The sequence below is a fragment of the Callithrix jacchus genome, chromosome 13 (assembly GCF_049354715.1).
Source record: "Callithrix jacchus isolate 240 chromosome 13, calJac240_pri, whole genome shotgun sequence".
NCBI classification, from domain to species: domain Eukaryota; kingdom Metazoa; phylum Chordata; class Mammalia; order Primates; family Cebidae; genus Callithrix; species Callithrix jacchus.
Genome location: NC_133514.1, coordinates 6271899 through 6291553, shown reverse-complemented (window position 1 = coordinate 6291553; position 19655 = coordinate 6271899). Strand labels below are relative to the sequence as shown.

Sequence of the window (19655 nt, the reverse complement as noted above, 5' to 3'; positions counted from 1 at the left end):
GTAGACAGAGTTCAAATAAACACCCCTCGCTCTGCGGCCTGGAGGAATTGATTTCAGTGAGTTCTTATTGGGTGAGGCCAGTGCTTCCCTCCGTGAGCAGGCCACATGATGTCTGCCCTCAGTGCTCACAGGGAGCTCTGTCGGGCAGGCAGAACAGCAAAGCAGCCAAAAGTGTCAACACAGCAAGTGTTAGGAAGAGGATAGGCAGGATTTTGGCAAAGAGACTGACTTTGTTGGGCAGAGTGGGCAGTGGAGCCATGGTTGAGGGAGGAACATTAAGCGGGTACTTAGGAAAAATGGCTGGAAAAGAAAACCAGACACCACATGTTCTCACTTATAAGTGCGAGCTGGACACAGGGAGGGGCCTCTTGGGGCGGCTGGTAAGGGAGAGCTGTAGGGAAAAGAGCTAATGCACGGTGGGCTTAATACATAGGTGATGGGTTGATAGGTGCAGCAAACCTCCATGGCACATGTTTACCTGTGTACCAAACCTGCACATCCTGCACATGTACCCTGGAACTTAAAAACATGATGAGATAATTACGTTAAAGAAATATGGAGCGTCCAGCTCCAGGGACAGCTGAGGCGGTCCATGCTGGGCGTAAGGAGGGTGAATTTGCTGTAGGAACTAAAGAAACCATTTGGTTCAATGCCGCTGAAGTTGCTCACGACTTTAAACGTATTATCCTTTCGTCTTCACTTTTCATTTGCATCTCTGGCTCTCTTTTACTATGAAAGGATTGCACATTTGGTTAAAAGTATACATATTTCTGTTTTACAGCTGCATATGTTCATAAAATGCCATATTCTCTGACAAACTGAAAGCTTTATGCAAGACTGAGGCTGCATCTTCTCTTCTTACTGAGCATCAACAGCATAGAGTAAAGATTTTTATTCGACAACAGGACCTGCTGATTATTGAGATGAATTACTGACAAAGACTTTCTCTGTCTGCCTTTGCCTTGGCTTGAAAGAATTACAGAACGGCCCCTTTCCTGCCCCTAATGAGAGCCATTCATGTAGTGTGACCCCTATCTGTACTCATTACAAATTGGCCCACCATGACAGCGAAACATTTGTGAATTGTCATTGCTTCCCACAAGAAGTTTAAACAAGTCAGGACTGAGTGAGCATGTCAGAAAGGAAACTATCAGGTCTCAATGATGATCTCTCAGTTTTTAAATTCTCTAATTATCAGATAATGGTCACTTATAAATAGATTCACGAGAAACAAAAATAACAGAAATAAAAATATCAGGTGCTACGTTTAATATGCAGTATTTGCACTGGTTTGCAAGTTATCAACCTCTACACCTGTTTCAAATCAGATTGACAAAATAATGTATTCATACAAACACTGCAATTTGAAATAGCAGTTTTTTAAAAATTAATTATAATGGCTGTGTTACTAATTTGAGTAAGAATTTCAAACAGCAGATTTAATGTATTCCTTATTGGCATTGCTTGGAAAAGCACCTGTTTAGGGTCGGATGGAACTGCATGGACTTGGGTATTAGTGGGAAGTCTGTCTTCTCTATGTTGCCACACGCCGTTTTCTTTCAAGCTTAACAAATAGGCATTTGATACTTTTCTAGGCTATTTCAGAATTTGTTTCATTCTAAAATAGAGCCCCTTAAAATGTGCTTCCAGTATTATGGTCTCTGCTCTTCCTGTCCCATATCCCTTCCTCCTTCCTTTCTCACACCCTCCGCATCTCTCATAACGCCTCTCTCTCATTTATATATCCATCTATCGATGTATAATCTGCCATTTTTCCATCCACCCATCTATCCATCCAGTCTATCATCTATCTACCTCTATAATGTCTGTCATCTGTCCACCTGTCTACTGTCCTGTATACCATCTGTCATCTACCTGTATACTCTCATCATCTATGTATGTATCCATGTATTTGTCATCTGATCTGTATCTTCTGCCATCCATCTAATCTATCATCTATCTGTTATTCCTCTAATTATCATCATGTATTGATCTTCTTTCCTTTTTCTCCTTACTACCCAGATTTCTAACCCAGCATTTCCTTCATCATAGGATTTGTTACCAAAGGAAGAATTTCGTCTTTCGGGAGAAAAAGATCTTGTGCTCTGTAGAAAGCAGTTAATAGATTATAATATATTGGCATGCCAAACATGAACCGTTATTGTCCAGATGTCATGGTGCTGGTCATGATGACAGAGTATTCTTTGTAAAAAACAAACAAGCAAACAAAAAATGTAAAGCCTTTGCAAGGCTAAATATATAGGACAACTTTGTATCCTCATGAAGTCTTTTGAGTGTTACTATGGATGATGAAATGAAATAATATGAATAATTAGACGCATATAGAACTTTGAGCATGTTTATTTCAAGGTATTCTGGATATGGTCAAAATATATGTCATTAACTATAATCAACATTTCTTTAGCTTATATGGATTCAGTTATTGGTTAAACACTCAGACACTGAAAATGTTAAAGTAAACATTTGTTAGATATTTAACTTAAAGTATTGTAGAGGTTGTTTCATTTTTAGAGGTGAAAATACAAAGTTGGGGAGTAATAGCAATTTTGAATTTCATAAAATTCTGTAATGCCAGGCTATCAAATGTATATAATTATCCATGTTAACTACTTAGAGCAGCTCAGGGATCATTTGACATTGATATCAAGGAGCAAGATTTAACACTGTAACTAGATATTGCAGTACTTATTAAAGTCCTGGGAAATGCCTATTGTTCTAAGTCACTATTTTGTACCTTGCATTTAGGTCATCAAGCTTGCCTTTGAAGAATTTGAGCTGGAGAGAGGCTATGACACCCTGACGGTTGGTGATGCTGGGAAGGTGGGAGACACCAGATCGGTCTTGTACGTGTGAGTATGTCCTTCAGCTTCTTCTCTTATGCATGCAGTGCTGGGGCATGGTGAATGGAGATGAGATTCTGCTACAGACTTGCACTTGAAAAACTCAGGTGTTTGATTCGTGCCATCTCTGGCTAATCTAGTGGCTTGCAATCTGATTTTATATGAGAACAAAATCTGGGTATAATTTAGGATTATGTTTTATCTGTTTCAGTTGCTTTTCTGCAATCATTAAAAATAAATATGTTTATGGAAAAAAATTAGTTTACTCATGAGGTAACAGAAAATAATAAATTTTTCAAATAAACCCCTCTCTTTTAACCTCTGTGCTTCTGCTTCCCTGTGATGGTAGATTATCAGTGTTTTTAAAGTACAGGTGCTTTCTAGTTTGGGAAGTACAGATCTTTTTTGGAATAATGCCATACACCTTCCCACACTTTCCATTAAACTGCATAATAAACTAACAGACATCGTGGGGAAAGTAGTGTTGAGGTGACTCAGTGTACCTCTGAAGAGCTCTCTTTCCAGAGCCTTAGCAAACACAGTGACAGCCTTGCTGTGAATATCTGCAGACTGATCCCACTTCTAAGTTTTCACCAGAATCACAGACTGTTCTATAGCCTTCTGACCTGGGCATCCACTTCAGTGTGACCTGTCTACTTCCAGAGAGAGGGCCTCAGAGACAGTTTTTTTCAGTTTTATTGGACCTGGTTTATCAAAATTACAAAGATGATTTGAGGGTGTACTTCCTCTCTGTTTTTAGCAGAAAGGAAATACTTGCTCTTATCTGCCTTTGCAACTCCACAGATAGATTCACTTCACGATGTAGCTCCATGGAAAACATTCTGCAGATGCTCGCCTGACTTCCTTGTCTACTTATATACTAGTGAGGATGCCTTTTCATTTGTGAGGAAGCTTACCCCTGGCATCCCATATTTCTATGCTAGAAAAAAGATGCAGTCTATTATACTCACCTTATCCTCTTATTTATTACTTATGAGAAAATTCACACATTGCAAAAGCACTGGCCAGCTGTTCTGTATATGCCATTAAAAATCACTGGACCCAGAATAGGATGCCACTAGGAGTATGCATCCTTTGTTCATCGTATGTTGGACATTTTGCAAGACAGCCCTTACCTCTGGCATATCTTCCTACTGTCCCATTCTGACTATTACTAATAATCATAATTGAAATCATGTTGCTGGACCACAACTTACGACAATAACAATGAGAATAACACTAGTAATGGCACAGCCAACTTCTGTGTATCTCTTATGCGCCGTTCACTGTTTTAAATGCATAATACATTTTACCCTATTCGATCTGTACCATAATCCTGGGAATTTTGCACTAATGATATCGTTATTTCGTCAAGGATGAAACTGAAGTTTTGCTCGGTTAAAGGATTTACCCCAGTTCATAAATCTAGTGTATGTCGAGGCAGGGATTCCACCTCAGTGATGTGATATTGCTCCGGGGCTGGAGTCTTCATCACCTGCGGACCCACCATGCTTTACCTGCTTCCCTTCGACAGTTTTTGCATGTGACACTCAGACCGCAACCCCACGCTTTCAGGTGTATTAGCAGCTGTGTAGTGAACGTCTTTGTACGTAGACACTGGCGTACTTGATTGGTATACCTTCAGGAACATTTCCAGCGAGGACTTTGGGGTGAAGAGTTACCTTCATTTACATTGTTATGCTCCTCCAATTATTCCCCCCAAAATTTTTATAAACCACAGTGAAACAGGAGGTCCCTATTTTTCCACACACTTGCCAAATGCTGACTGGTTTTTTTTTTTTTTTTGCCTAATTACTAGATAAAAATAAGTTTCTTTATTTTTTAAAACAGAGTCCTACTGTACTCTACAGGTGTCTGTATTTTGGGCAAGCTTCTAAGGTGATTGTCACACACACTGCCTGCCTTTGACCTGGGACAGTGTTGGGGAACGGCACTACAGTGGATAGAAATCAGCCTGCAAGTCAAAATGGAGGTTCTGGCTCCAGCTGTTTACTATCTTCTTGACCCTGAGGGAGGTCATTTTCTCTCTCTCTCTGCCTCTCTCTCCTGTCTATAAAATATGTATAATAGACTTTTCCAGCCTGTGGGAAAGAGAAAAATGAAATAATGTGTGCGAACACTCTGGAGAGCTGAAAAATGTAACCCACACATATTTTTATTACTAAAACACCTAAGTTAAGAGAGGATGCCACTAAAATAAATAAGAAAAATGGTTAAATAACTGCAACATTTCAAATATAAATGCAGCCAGGTAATGCCTTATGAAATCCCTTAGGTTATTATTAAAGCTCTAAAATCATACACTCATTTGTAATGCGATTTGTTGTTAAGAAAGCAATTGCAAACTATGTATTACATTGACACAAGTATTATTAGAGCCTTCTCTCAGCAGCTTGAACCCATAAATGAAAAACCGAATAGCCAACTGCATCACACTGAGGTGCCCTTTGGGAGACATAATGTAGCAGGAATCAGCTGGGCATTTAATCAGCTACAGAAGAGGAAGGAAAAGCCACTGATACATGTCCTTAGTGTACCAAATCACAGAAAAATAATACAACAGAGTCAGAGAATCACAGCTGGTCTCTGAATAAACAGGTAATTTCAGAAGATACATCAGCAAATACTTATGAGAGCTTATATGCCAAACATTCTTCCCAGCACAGAGTCTGTAATCTAGTTGGAGAAATGACAGATACGCTGGAATAGTTTAAATAGCAGTCAGTATATGAAGTCACATGATCACATGACACAAGTCAAATAAAGCAGCGGTTTAAAACCTCATTGTGGCAGTCGGGCATTAACTACTTTAAACTCAGTATTTAGTGGGTTTCCTTTTTGTGGGAACTATAGAATTCTACTCAAATCTTGATTTTAAGAGAAATTTGTAAAATGAAATAGCCAAAGATAGCTCATCCTCAGTATGGTTTTAAACATTCTTATTTCTGGTAATGACTTCTCTGAATTTTTAAGTGGGTGTTGAACAATGAGAACACATGGACACAGGAAGGGGAACATCACACACCAGGGCCTGTTGGGGGATGGAGGACTAGGGGAAGGATAGCAGGGGGTGGGGAGATTGGGGAGGGTTAACATTAGGAGAAATACCCAACGTAGATGATGGAGGGATGGATGCAGAAAGCCACCATGGCATTGTGTATACCTGTGTAGCAATCCTGCACAATCTGCACATGTACCCCAGAACTTAAAGTATTAAAAAAAGAAAGAGGGCCAGGCGCGGTGGCTCACACCTGTAATCCCAGCACTTTGGGAGGCCGAGGCGGGTGGATCACGAGGTCAAGAGATCGAGACCATCCTGGTCAACATGGTGAAACCCCGTCTCTACTAAAAAATACAAAAAATTAGCTGAGCATGGTGGCGTGTGCCTGTAGTCCCAGCTACTCGGGAGGTTGAGGCAGGAGAATTGTCTGAACCCAGGAGGCCGAGGTTGAGGTGAGCAGAGATCACGCCATTGCACTCCAGCCTGGGTAACAAGAGCGAAACTCCGTCTCAAAAAAAGAAAGGAAAGAAAAAAATAACAGCATTAAGGGACTCCTTCAATAATCCACCTCTCCTGAGAGAGGGGTGAAGGAACTCAGCTCATATTTATAGAATGTCAGATTTAAAAGAAACTGAGGTAACTTTCTTTGCAAATGTCTATTGAGTTCTTTCCAAGCACATCTATTAAGACTATTCTCAAATTTAATTTGCAGAGGAACTGCATGGAGAGGTGTGGCCTTCGCTGGATTCCATCTGGCCTGTGTAGCTATTAGCCGTTGGTAACCAGGGGATTTCATTAATTCAGAATGTTCTGTGGACTTCAGGCACAGGTTACAGTTTTATAATGCCTGGCTGTCTCCAGGGATGAATAGTCAATATTATTAGATACATCTGTGAGCCAGTAGGGTAGCCTCTGCCTGACCAAATGTGTGGAATGACAGATGAGGATACCGGTTGTTTCTTAGCACTGGCTTAATCCATCTTATTGAAACTGCTCCTTGCTCCTAGGCAGTGCCTGGCATGGCTGAGACTTCATTTCTCCCTGCTGTTTTCTGCTGATCCTGAGTAAAGGGCATCATCATCTTTTTATTAAAAGACTGCTGAAAGGCCATAAAAAGCAGACACTATGCACAGATGTGTGTGTGTTTGTGTATCTTTATATATCTTTAATGTTATCACAGATTTAATCACTAAAAATTTAGTGCTTTGGAGGAAAGCATGAACAACTGATGTTGGTAATAAAGATATAAAGATGTTGACTTAAGCATATTCTAGATTTAAAAAAATTATAATCGGAAAACATGATTAGAAATCAAACCAATTAGAAATAAGATTCTTAAAACTCTAGAATCACATGATCCCAACCATTTTTCTTTGTATTATCTTTTGCATGATGGCACAGCCTGTGAGCCTGGATGCTGCCGTTAGTACAGACTGACTCAACTGTGAGAACTCTTTTCTTGACTTAAAGACTATCCATTGTTTGCTTTTCTTTTCCTCCTCTTATCTGGAAGCTTTCTTGCTTGATTCTTCGAAGAATTATTTATTGAATGCCAAATATTTTGCTAGGACTCAGTGAGGAGACAGAAAAAATAAGCCATAGTCCTAGCCTTGTGAAGTAACTAGTCTACAGGTCTATGTTTCTTAAAATTCGCAATATGAATATACATTATGAATGGTAAGAGGGCCAATATTGCTACAAATTTTATATTACGTTTCATACTATGAGAAGCATATTGTCTTCTTGATACATATCTATTGGTTTTAGCCTTGAATGTAAGTGGTCAAAAGAAATGTTATCGGCCAGGCATGGTGGTACACACCTGTAATCCCAGAACTTTGGCAAGTTGAGGAGGGAGAAATACTTGAGGCCCAAAGTTTGAGACCAGCCAGGGCAACATGATAAAATCCTGTCTCTACAGAAAATACAAAAATTAGCTGTGCATGGTGGTGCATGCCTATAGTCCCAGCTACTCAGGAGGCTCAGGTGAAAAGATTGATTGTGCCCAGGAGATCAAGGCTACAGTGAGCTATGATCGCCTGAGCAACAGAGTGAGACCCTATTTCAAAAAGAAAAAAACAGTAATAATATTATGAGTCTCTAAACATTTATTTGGTTTGATTTTAGAAAAAGGTCACCTCTTCTAAGTATATTTTGATTGCATTTGTAGTCTTTTTTTTAGTCTTTTGTGTCTACAAAGTAAATTATACATAAAATACACATCTATAATGGGATACAAACAAGTTTAAAAATAAATAAAACCCCTAATATTAAAATGTTAATGGAATCTTATAAAAAATTGGTAACAGTACTAAATGAGGTTTGAACAATGCCTTGAGGATTTATACAATTTCTGGGAAATTACAAAATATTCCATGAGATTCTTTCAGGACTTAGTGTCATTTATAAGCTACCAGGAACTCTTACAAACATTCACAAACAATTTCAGCATTAAAAAGGGACCCTTCTTCTTCACAATGTATTTGTAGGTGCCTCTTTTTAAAATTCTATCTGGCAATTCCATTGTTCTATGTAGATAAACGTAAGAATTCTAAATATTTATACATCAAATTTACCCAGTTCTTGAATGACCCTCCTTGTGATTAGATGCATTGATTTGTATATGCTATTCCTGAAAGATGCGTTAAGTTTATGCTGATGCTACATTAGTTACTGTTGTCTGAAGAGAGTTTACTAGAATAACCAAGTCATTTGTGTATAATTTCTAGTACAGTCTTGGCCTTCTCCTGTAGTGATGGTTACTTGATCTGGTTAGTAGAGTGATTTGTCAGCTGAGTGCTTTTGTATCACATTCTGTGATCATCTCCCCAGAATCAAGGAGATGGAGTAGCCAGCTTTGGGAGGGCTGGGGCTGCCCAGCCTTCATCATTAGCCCTGGAGAGTTCAGACATTGCCACACCTCTCTGGATACCCTATGTGGTTTGGGTTTACTCTTCCAAGAACCCTGTCATCAGGGGAATAAACAAACCACTGGGCTTCTGCATTTTGGATTTCAGCTAGCAGCTGCAGCGGAGCTGAGAAAGCCAGCGGACACAGGGACCTTGGGGACCCATGGGATGTGTCTTGAGGGAAACCTTCCTACAGGGCAGAAGAAGCTATAGGTCCCATGGGAACCTGAGCCCAAGGGCACCTTCTGCTGCAAATAAGGTGGGGCTCCATTTCAGCTAATTTGGGGTCCAGACAGCTGAGTGAGCAGCAGGAGTCATTTCCAGCTGTTCTGTCACAGGTATAGACTCAGTTTTTCTCTAAGGAGACAAAAAATGCATGCCTTTCTTTATAGACCCAGAAGGTCTAGAGATCTCTTTCACAGTTCACCAGTCAAAAGCATGTGAAGGTTTTATTGTTTGTTTTTTATCTGAAGTTAACATTAAAGGCTGTTATTACTTTGGGGGGATAGGTCCATCAAAACAATAGATGGCATGCAGTTATAGTGCACCAACTCTTATTCCCTCATTTATGCCTTTTACCCTCAAAGGATTGTTGAGTCAAATAGAATGGTAGATAAAGAATAGTTTTAAAAAGGTTAAAGGTACAGTACAAAGAGAAGATATTATTGTATTACTACAAATATCATCGCTCTCTTAGTATAATGAAACATCCAGAGTTCTGCCACGTTTAGAATCAAATTTGGAAATGAAATGTAATGTAATGGAAAGGAAGAAGGAAAGAGAAGATTGAACTGTCATTTAGTGCACCTGGATTGTCTCTGGACAAACATCTAAACATTTATTTGGTTTGCTTTTTATTTGCTAGACGAAGACAAGGAGAACTCAAATTGATAGTTACTGATCAAAAAAAAAAAAAAAAAAAAAAAAGGCTGCCTAATTGTTCATTGAATCCCTGGTGTCGATACAAAGAGAAGCTTGTATACTTTGTGTGGATCCCCAGCGGAAATAGTTGGCAAATCCATGGTAAAATGTCACAGCCAGGATATTCACCTTGATGTAATCCACTGATCTCACTCAGATTTCCTGTTTTGTTTTATTTTCTTTGAGACAGAGTCTCACTCTGTCACCTAGGCTGGGGTGCAGTGGCGCAGTCTCAGCTCGCTGCTGCTGCCACCTCCCACGTTCAAGTGATTCTCATGCCTCAGCCTCAAGAGTAGCTGGGATTACAGACATGCATCACCACACCCATCTAATTTAAATTCCTGTTTTCTTTATATTCATTTCTCTCTCTCTCTCTCTCTCTCTCTCTCTCTCTCTCTCTCTGTGTGTGTGTGTGTGTGTGTGTGTGTGTGTGTGTATGTATTGGTATGAGGTTCTATACAATTTCACTACCTCTTTAAGTTAATGTATCCATCACAGTCAAGACACAGGTAATTTCTAATACTCCAAGGATCCCTCATGTTTTCTTCTATAACCAGAGCAAACTCCCTGTTTTCAATGTTCAACCTGACCCCTGCCAGCCATTATCTGCACTCCAGCTCTAAAATTGTCATTGCAAGAATGTTATGTAATTAGAAGCATGCAGTGTGTGACCTTCTGTGATTGCTTCTCACTCAGCAAAATTCCCTGGACGTTGTGTACTGCAATTATTTCTTTCCAATTTTTGATGACTAGTATTTCCAGGTATGAATGTTTCCCAGTTTCCTTATATTTACCCACTGATGGACACCTGGATTGCTTTTAGTTTTTGACTGTTACGAAGAAGGCTATTTTAACATCTGTCTATAGGTTGTCGTATAAACATGAGTTTTTATTTCTCTTGGAAAATTACTCGGGGGTGTAATTGCCGAGTAGTATGTTAGTTGGATGTTTAGTTTTGTAGGAAACTGCCCAGCTGTTTTTCTGGCATGGTTCTCCCAGTTCCCAGCCCATGATGTTAAGTGGCCCTCATGCTCACACCATCCCCTGCAATTGGTTTTATCATTACTTTTTCTGCTCTAAAAGGTGTGTAGTGACACCTCTTTGTGGTTTTCATATGCATTTTCCTGATGGCTAATGATGTTGAACAGTTTATCATGTGCTATATACTATTTGACATCCTTGTTGGCAAAATGTCTGTCTTTTTCCCATTTTCTAAACGCGTGTTTCTTACCATTAAGTTTTGAGAATTCTTCGTATAGTAAAGATATTAATGCTTTGTAGAATACATGGTTTCCAGCTATTTTTTCTCAATCTTTGGCTTGTCTTTTTACTCTTTCCGTCCGGGTATGATACAGAAAAAACTTTTAATTTTGAAGAAGTCTAGTTTATGGGCATTTTCCATAAAGTCCAGTGCTTTTTGTTTTGTCATCTTAGGTTTAGTCATCTTACGTTTTACATTTAAGTCTCTTATCTCTTTTGAGTTAGTTTTTGTATATGGTGTGAGACATCGTTTGAGGTTCATGGTTTGCCCTGCAGTTTGTGTGTGCAATTGCTCAGTAACATTTGTTGAAAGGAACCTCCTTGCTCCATTGGACTGCTTTCTGCCTTTATCAAAAATTAGTTGGATGTATTTGTGTGGGTCTATTTCCGAGTTCTTTGTTCTGTTACATTGGTGTATGTCTAGTACTCTACCAGTGCCACAAGTTACTGATTAACTGTTCAGTAAATATTAATATCAGATGGAGTGATGTTTCTTTATTCTTCTTTGTCAAGAGACTTAGCTATTCTAGGGCAGGTACTACTCTATAAGTTTGAGAATGCCATATATATACATACATGTGTATTCTCAGTAATGTTTGTATACATTGTGATGGAAATTACATTAAAGCTCTTGATAAATTTGGAGAAAATTGACATGTTTACTATGTTGAATCTTTGAACTCACAAGCACAGTATGTCCTGTGAATTGTCAAATGTTTCTTTTTTGATGTCAGCTGATAGATCATGTCCTTTCTTTAGCCTCTTCCAATGGTGGATGACATTGATTGTTGTTGTTTTTTTTTAAGTTGACTCAGCCTTGCATAAATAAGTCCTACTTCATGATTGAGCACAATTCTTTTTGTACATTGTTGAATTCAGTTTTGTAATATTTTGTTGAGAATGAGCAATCTGGACCTTAGGATATTATTTTTGGAGAACATGCTACTTATAATGTTAATTTCTATAATAGCTATAGGACTATTCAGATTGTCTATTCTATCTTGGTTGAGTCATAGTAGTTTATAGTTTTTGAGAAATCAGTTCATATTTAATAACATGTTGAATTTATGAACTTAAAGTTGTTTATAACATTTCTTTATTATCTTTGTAGTGACTGATGAATTTGTAGTAATGCACTATTTTACTTTTGTTATTCATAATTATTACCTTCTATCTCTCTCTTTCTCTTTTCTGTCTTTCTGCCAGTCTTCTTAAGGGTTCATCAGTTATGTTATTTTTCAGAAAAAAAATTTATTCTTTTTACTACTATTTCTCAGGTTATGTTTTATTAATTTAGACCTCGTTCACATTCTTCCCCCTAGTTTCTTTGAGTCTATTTTGCATTACTTTTTCTAGAATCTTGAGGTAGGAACTTAAGTAATTTTTTCATTCTTTCTATCTAATGTAGTCATTTAGTGCTAAGAATTTTCCTCTTGTCACTGTTTTAGCTGCATCCCACATATTTTTATTTTTATATGCTGTATTTTTATTTTCACTTAGTTCTATGTATTTTTATTTTACTTGAGACTTTCCCTTTGAATCACAGATTTTCTAGAATCGTATGTTTAGAGATTTTCCTACTGCCTTTTAATCACTGATTTCTAGTTTGATTTCATTGTGATCAGATAATAAGTTCTCTATGATTTCATCTCACTTGAATATGTCAAGATCTATTTTCTGGCCTAGGGTGTGATTTTTCTTGGTCAGTGTTTCATAGGGATTTGAAAAATATGTATATTGAGTGGCAAAATGTATATGTGTCAGTTAGATCCTGTTCATTGATAGAATATATTTTGTGATCTTTTCTGCCTGTTTTCTAAAGGTGCTAAAATTTTCTACTATTCTTGTGGATATTGCTGTTTTTCTCTTAGCTTTCTTAGTTTTTGCTTCTTGTAAGCTCTGATGTTTGGTTTGTACACATTTAGGATTGTTACATATTTCTGGTGGATCAGTCCTTTTTCTCTTTTGTCATGTCCCTCTTTGTCTCTGAAAAAACTTTATTTGCCTTAAGTCTACTTCTTCAGTTATTAAGATAGGCAGGCACTCCTGCTTTTTATTATTAATGTTTACATGATATATCTTGTCTTCCTTTTCTATCAATGTGCCTGTGTCATTGACTTTGACATATATTTTAAGCCTCAAGTAATTGGGTAATATTTTAAAGACATTCTGCCCCTCTCTGATATTTAAGTGCCATATCTAGGTCATTATATATATATATATGTGTGTGTGTGTGTGTGTGTGTGTGTGTGTGTGTGTGTGTGTATATATACTACTTTAGGTTCTGGGGTAATGTGCAGATCATGCAGGATTGTTGCATAGGTACACATATGGCAATGTGGTTTGCTGCCTCCATCCCCCTGTCACCTACATCTGGCATTTCTTTCCATGTTATCCCTCCCTGACCTCCCCACCCCACTGCTGTCCCTTCCTTGCCCCACCACAACAATCTTCAGTGTGTCAGGCTCCCCTTCCTGTGTCTATGTGTTCTCATTGTTAATCACCCACCTATGATTGAGAACATATGGTATCTCATTTTCTCTTCTTGTGTCAGTTTGCTGAGAATTATGGTTTCCAGATTCATCCAAGTCCCTACAAAGGACACAAACTCATCCTTTCTTATGGCTGCATAGTATTCCATGGTGTATATGTGCCACATTTTTCTTGTCCAGTCTATCGTTAATGGGTGTTTGGGTTGTTTCCGGGTCTTTGCTATTGTAAACAGTGCTGCAGGAACATATATGTGCATGGGTCTTTATAATAGAATGATTTGTAATCCTTTGGATATATACCCAGTAATGGGATTGCTGGGTCAAATGGAATTTCTGTTTCTAGGTCCTTGAGGAATTGCCACACTGTCTTCCACAATGGTTAAACTAATTTACACTCCCACCAACAGTATAAAAGTGTTCCTATTTCTCCACATTGTCTCCAGCATCTCTTGTCTCCAGATTTTTTAATGATCACCATTCTAACTGGCGTGAGGTGCTATCTCAATGTGGTTTTGATTTCCATTTCTCTAATAATCAGTAATGATGAGCATTTTTTCATGTTTGTTGGCCTCATATATGTCAACTTTTGAAAAGTGTCTCTTCATATCCTTTAACCACATTTGGATAAGTTTTTTTTTTTTTTTTTTTTTTTTTTGTAAATTTGTTTTAGTTTTTTGTAGATTCTGGATATTTGCCCTTTGTCAGATGCATAGATTGCAAATTTTTTTCCCATTCTGTTGGCGTCCAGTTCACTCTAATGATTGTTTCTTTTGTTCTGGAGTCTAATTAGGTCCCATTTGTTTATTTTGACTTTTATTGCCAGCGCTTTTGGTGTTTTAGTCATGAAGCCCTTGCCTATGCCTACATCCTCAATGGCTTTGCCTAGGTTTTCTTCTAGGGTTTTTATGGTGTTGGGTCATATGTTTAAGTCTTTAATCCATCTGGAATTAATTTTAGTGTAAGGTGTCAGGAAGGGGTCCAGTTTCTGCTTTCTGCACACTGCTAGCTAGTTTTCCCAACACCATTTATTAAACGGGGAATTCTTTTCCCATTGCTTGTTTTTGTCAGGTTTGTCAAAGATTAGGTGGTTGTAGATGTGTGGTGTTGCCTCCAGGGCTGTGTTCTGTCCAGTACCATGCTGTTTTTATTACTGTAGCTTGTAGTATAGTTTGAAATCATGTAGCATGATGCCTCCCACTTTGTTCTTTCTGCTTAGGATTGTCTTGGCTATGTGGGCTCTCTTTTGGTTCTGTGTGAAATTTAAGGTGGTTTTTTTCCAGTTCCATGAAGAAGGTCACTGGTAGCTTGATGGGGATAGTATTGAATCTAGAAATTACTTTGGGCAGTATGGCCATTTTCATGATATTGATTCTTCCTAACCATGAGGATGGAATGATTTACCATCTGTTTGTGTTCTCTCTTATTTCCTTGAGCAGTGGTTTGTAGTTCTCCTTGAAGAGGTCCTTTACATCCTTTGTTAGTTGTATTCCTAGGTATTTTATTCTCTTTGTAACAGTTGTTAATGGGAGTTTGCTCATGATTTGGCTGTTAGTCTGTTACTGGTGTATAGATATGCTTATGATTTCTGCACATTGATTTTGTATCCTGAGACTTTGCTGAAGTTGCTTATTAGTTTAAGGAGATTTTGGGCTGAAATGATAAGGTCTTCTAAATATACAATCATGTTGTCTGCAAACAGAGACAATTTGACTTTCTCTTCTTCTAATTGAATACCCTTTATTTTTTTTCTTGCCTAATTGCTCTTGCTAGAACTTCCAATACTATATTGAATAGGAGTGATGAGAGATGGCATCCTTGTCTAGTGCTGGATTTCAAAGTGAATGCTTCCAGTTTTTGCTCATTCAGTATGATATTGGCTGTAGATTGGTCATAAATAGCTTTTATTGTTTTGAGATACATTCGTTTGATACCTAGTTTATTGAGAGTTTTTAGCATAAAGTGCTGTTGAATTTTGTCAAAGGCCTTCTCTGCAGCTATTGAGAAAATCACGTGGTTTTTGTCTTTGGTTCTGTTTGTATGGTGGATTCCATTTATAGACTTGTGTATGTTGAACGAGCCTTATATCCCCGTGATGAAGGCTACTTGATCATGATAGAAAAGCTTGTTGATGTCTTGTTGCAATTGGTTCGCCAGTATTTTATTGAAGATTTTTGCATTTATGTTCATCATAGATATTGGTCTGAAGTTTTCTTTTCTTGTTGTGTTTCTGCCAGGTTTTGGTATCAGGATGATGCTGGTCTGATAAAATGATTTTGGAAGGATTCGTTCTTTTTGTATTGTTTGGGATAGTGTCAGAAGGAATGGTACCAGCTCTTCTTTGTACATCTGGTAGAATTCTGCTGTGAACCAATTTGGACCTGAGCTTTTTTTGGTTGGAAGGCTATTAATTGCTGCCTCAACTGCAGCCCTTATTATTGGTCTATTCAAGGTTTCAACTTCTTTCTGGTTTAGGATTGGAAGGGTGCAAGTGTCCAGGAATTTATCCATTTCTTCTAGGTGTACTGTTTTATGTGCATAGAGTTGTTTGTAATAATCTCTGATTGTAGTTTGTATTTCTGTAGAATCAGTGGTGATATGCCCTTTATCGTTTTTTATTGCATCTGTTTATTCTTCTCCCTTTTCTTTTTTATTAATCTGGCTATTTTGTTGATGTTTTCCAAAAGGCAGCTCCTGGATTTATTGATTTTTTGAAGGGTTTTTTGTATCTCTATCTCCTTCAGTTCTGCTCTGATCTTAGTTATTTCTTGTCTTCTGCTAGGTTTTGAGGTTTTTTTGATCTTGCTCCTCTAGCTCTTTCAATTTTGATGATAAGGTATCAATTTTAGATCTTTCCTCACTTCTCTGGTAGGCATTTAGTGCTATCCATTTCCCTCTAGACACTGCTTTAAATGTGTCCCAGAGATTCTGGTATGTTGTGTCTTTGTTCTCATTGGTTTCAAAGAACATCTTTATTTTTGCCTTCATTTCATTGTTTATCCAGTTGACATTCAGGAGCCAGTTGTTCAGTTTCCATGAAGCTGTGTGGTTCTGAGTTAGTGTCTGAATTCTGACTTCTAATTTGATTGCCCTGTGGTCTGAGAGACTGTTTGTTATGATTTCCATTCTTTTGCATTTGCTGAGGAATAATTTACTTCCAATTATGTGGTCAATTTTAGAGTAGGTGCAATGCAGTACTGAGAAGAATGTATATTCAGTGGATTTAGGGTGGAGATTTCTGTAGATCCCTATTAGGTTTGCTTGGTCGAGATCTGAGTTCAAGTCCTGGATATCCTTGTTAATTTTCTATCTCAATGATCTGTCTGTTATTGACAGTAGAATGTTAAAATCACCCACTATTATTGTCTGGGAGTCTAAATCTCTTTGTAGGTCATTAAGAACTTGCTTTATGTACCTGGATGCTCCTGTATTGGGTTTGTATAGATTTAGGATCGTTAGCTCTTCTTGATGCATTGATCCTTTTACTGCTATGTAATGCCCTTCTTTGTCTCTTTTGATCTTTGTTGGTTTAAAGTTCATTTTATCAGAGATTAGGATTGCAATTATTTTTTCTCTCTCCATTTGCTTGATAAATCTTCCTCCATCCCTTTATTTTGAGTGTGTGTGTGTCCTTGGATGTGAGATGGGTTTCCTGAATACAGTACACTGATGGGTCTTGACTTTTTATGCAATTTGCCAGTTTGTGTCTTTTGAGTGGGGCATTTAGCCCATTTACATTTAGGGTTAATTATTGTTATGTGTGAATTTGATCCTGCTATTTTGATGCTAGCTGGATGTTTTGCCCGTTAGTTAATGCATTTTTTTCATTGTGTTGATGGTCTTTATTATTTGATACACTTTCGTAGTGACTGTTACTGGTTGTTCCTTTCCTTGTTTAGTGCTTTTTCAGGGAGCTCTTATCAAGCAGGCCTGGTAGTGATGAAATCTCTCAATAATTGCTTGTCCATGAGGAATTTTCTTTCTCTTTTGCTTATGAACCTTAGTTTAGCTGGATATGAAATTCTAGGCTGAAAGTTCTTTAAGTTTGTTGAATACTGGCCCCCACTCTCTTCTGGCTTTTAGGGTTTCTGCGGAGAGATCCACTGTGAGTCTGATGGGCTTCCCTTTGTGGGCAACCTGACCTTTCTTTCTGGCTTCCCTTAGCATTTTTCCCATCATTTCAACCCTGGTGAATCTGATGATTATGTGCCTTGGGGTTGCTTTACAAAAGGAATATCTTTGTGGTGGTGTTTGTATTTCCTGGATTTGAATGTTGGCCTACCTTGCTAGGTTTGGAAGTTCTCTTGGATAATATCCTGAAGAATGCTTTCTAGCTTGGATTCATTCTCTCTGTTATATTAAGGTACACCTATCAAATGTATATTAGGTCTTTTCACATAATCCTATATTTCTTGGAAGCTTTGTTCATTTCTTTCACTTTTTTTTCTTTATTCTTGTTTTTTCATTTTATTTCAATGAGTTGATCTTCAGTCTCTGATATCCTTTCTTCTGCTTGGTCGATTTGGCTATTGAAACTTGTGTTTCAGCTCCATCAAGTCGTGTATATTCTTCTCTAAGCTGTTTATTCTAGTTAGCATCTCATCTGACCTTTTTTTCTAGGTTCTTAGTTTCTTTGCATTGGGCTAGTACATATTCTTTTATCTCTGAGAAGTTTGTTATTACCCACCTTCTGAAGCCTGTTTCTGTCAATTCATCAGATTCATTCTCCATCCATCTTTGATCCATAGCTTGTGAGTTGTGATCCTTTGGAAGGGGAGAGGACTTCTGGTTTTTGATGTTTTAATCCTTTTTGTGCTGGTTTCTTCCCATCTTAGTGGCTTTATCTACTGGTTGTCTTTGTAGGTGACTTTTGGATAGAGTCTTTGAGTGCACATCCTTTTTGTTGATGATGAAGTTATTTCTTTCTGTTTCTTAGTTTTCATTCTGACAGACTCCTCTACTGCAGGACTGCTGGAGGTCCACTCCAGACCCTGCTTGCCTGGGGATCACCTGTGGGGGCTGCAGAATAGTAAGGGTTGTTGCCAGTTTCTTCTTCTGTTATCTTCTTCCCAAAAGGGTACCTGCCAGATGTTGGCCTGAACGCTCCATTATGAGGTGTCTCTTTGAGTATATGGGGGTTGGGCAGCTGCTTGAGGAGACAGTCTGTCCCTTATAGGAGGTCAAGTATTGTGCTGGAAGCTCTGTTGTTCTGTGCAGAGATACTGGGAAGTACTTAAGTCTGCTGCAGTGGAACTCAACCACTTCTTTTCCCAGGTGCTCTGACCTAGGAAGGTTGGCTTTATTTCTAAGTTCCTTTCATGCTGCTGCCTTTTTTTCATAGATGCCCTGCCCTGCATGGAGTAGTCTAGTCACAGTCTGCCAGCAGAGGTGTTGCTGAGCTGCCGCAGGCTCTGCCCAGCTGCTGTGTGAACTGCCTTGGTAGTGGTGGTCGCCCTTCCCCACACTGAGCTGGACCGTCCTGGGTCCAGCTGCACTTGCTGCAAAACTCTCAGTCCAGAGCATTTCAGGTTGCTTGTTTTGTGGGGGTGGTATCCACTGAGCCAGATCATCTGCTTCCCCATCTCTGCCCCTCCCTTTCAGTTGAATGGGTGTCTCTGTCTCCCAGGCATTCCAGGCACCAGTTGAAACAGCCACCCAGACTTCCGTGAGTTTCTGTGGGCCGGCCTGGCACCAGCTGAAACCGCTGTGCTGAAAACTCATGAGGGCTTTTCTGCCTGGGAATCTCCTGGTCTGTGGGCAGTGAAAATTTGTTTGAAAATATGGTGGGCACTCACCCTCTGTATTGTTCTTGCTGGGAACTGCACTCTGGAGCTTTTCCTATTTGGCCATCTTGCTAGATCATTTATGTTTAAGGTAATTATTGATATGTTTGGTGCTTTGTCTGGCATTTTATTATTTGTTTTTTTTCATTTCTTATTCCCCTTTTACTGCTTTTCTTGCCTTCCTAGGTGTTATTGTTTTGTTATTCAATTCCATCTTGACTTATGGCATATTTTAATGTATTTCTTTGTAGTTTTCAAAGTGGTTGTTCTGGGCATTACAGTAAACATATGTGACTCATAACAGTCTTCTGATACATTTATTTTCTACTGTTGCTCTAGAATATTCTGTAAACTTGGTGGCTTAAAGCAAAAGAAATTTGTACTCTCACTTCTGGAAACCAGAAGTCCAA

General features: G+C 38.5%; 1 protein-coding gene across 4 annotated transcripts in view; it reads left to right on the top strand.

The window, feature by feature from the left end:
• CSMD1 (CUB and Sushi multiple domains 1) overlaps positions 1 to 19655 on the top strand; it is a 2142320-nt gene that overhangs the window by 1560921 nt on the left and 561744 nt on the right. For all 4 annotated transcript variants that reach the window (XM_035269622.3, XM_017963591.4, XM_008979004.5 and 1 more), the window contains one exon: positions 2767 to 2870. In XM_035269622.3, coding sequence (XP_035125513.3) covers positions 2767 to 2870 — 104 coding nt within the window. The remainder of the gene's footprint in view (positions 1 to 2766; positions 2871 to 19655) is intronic.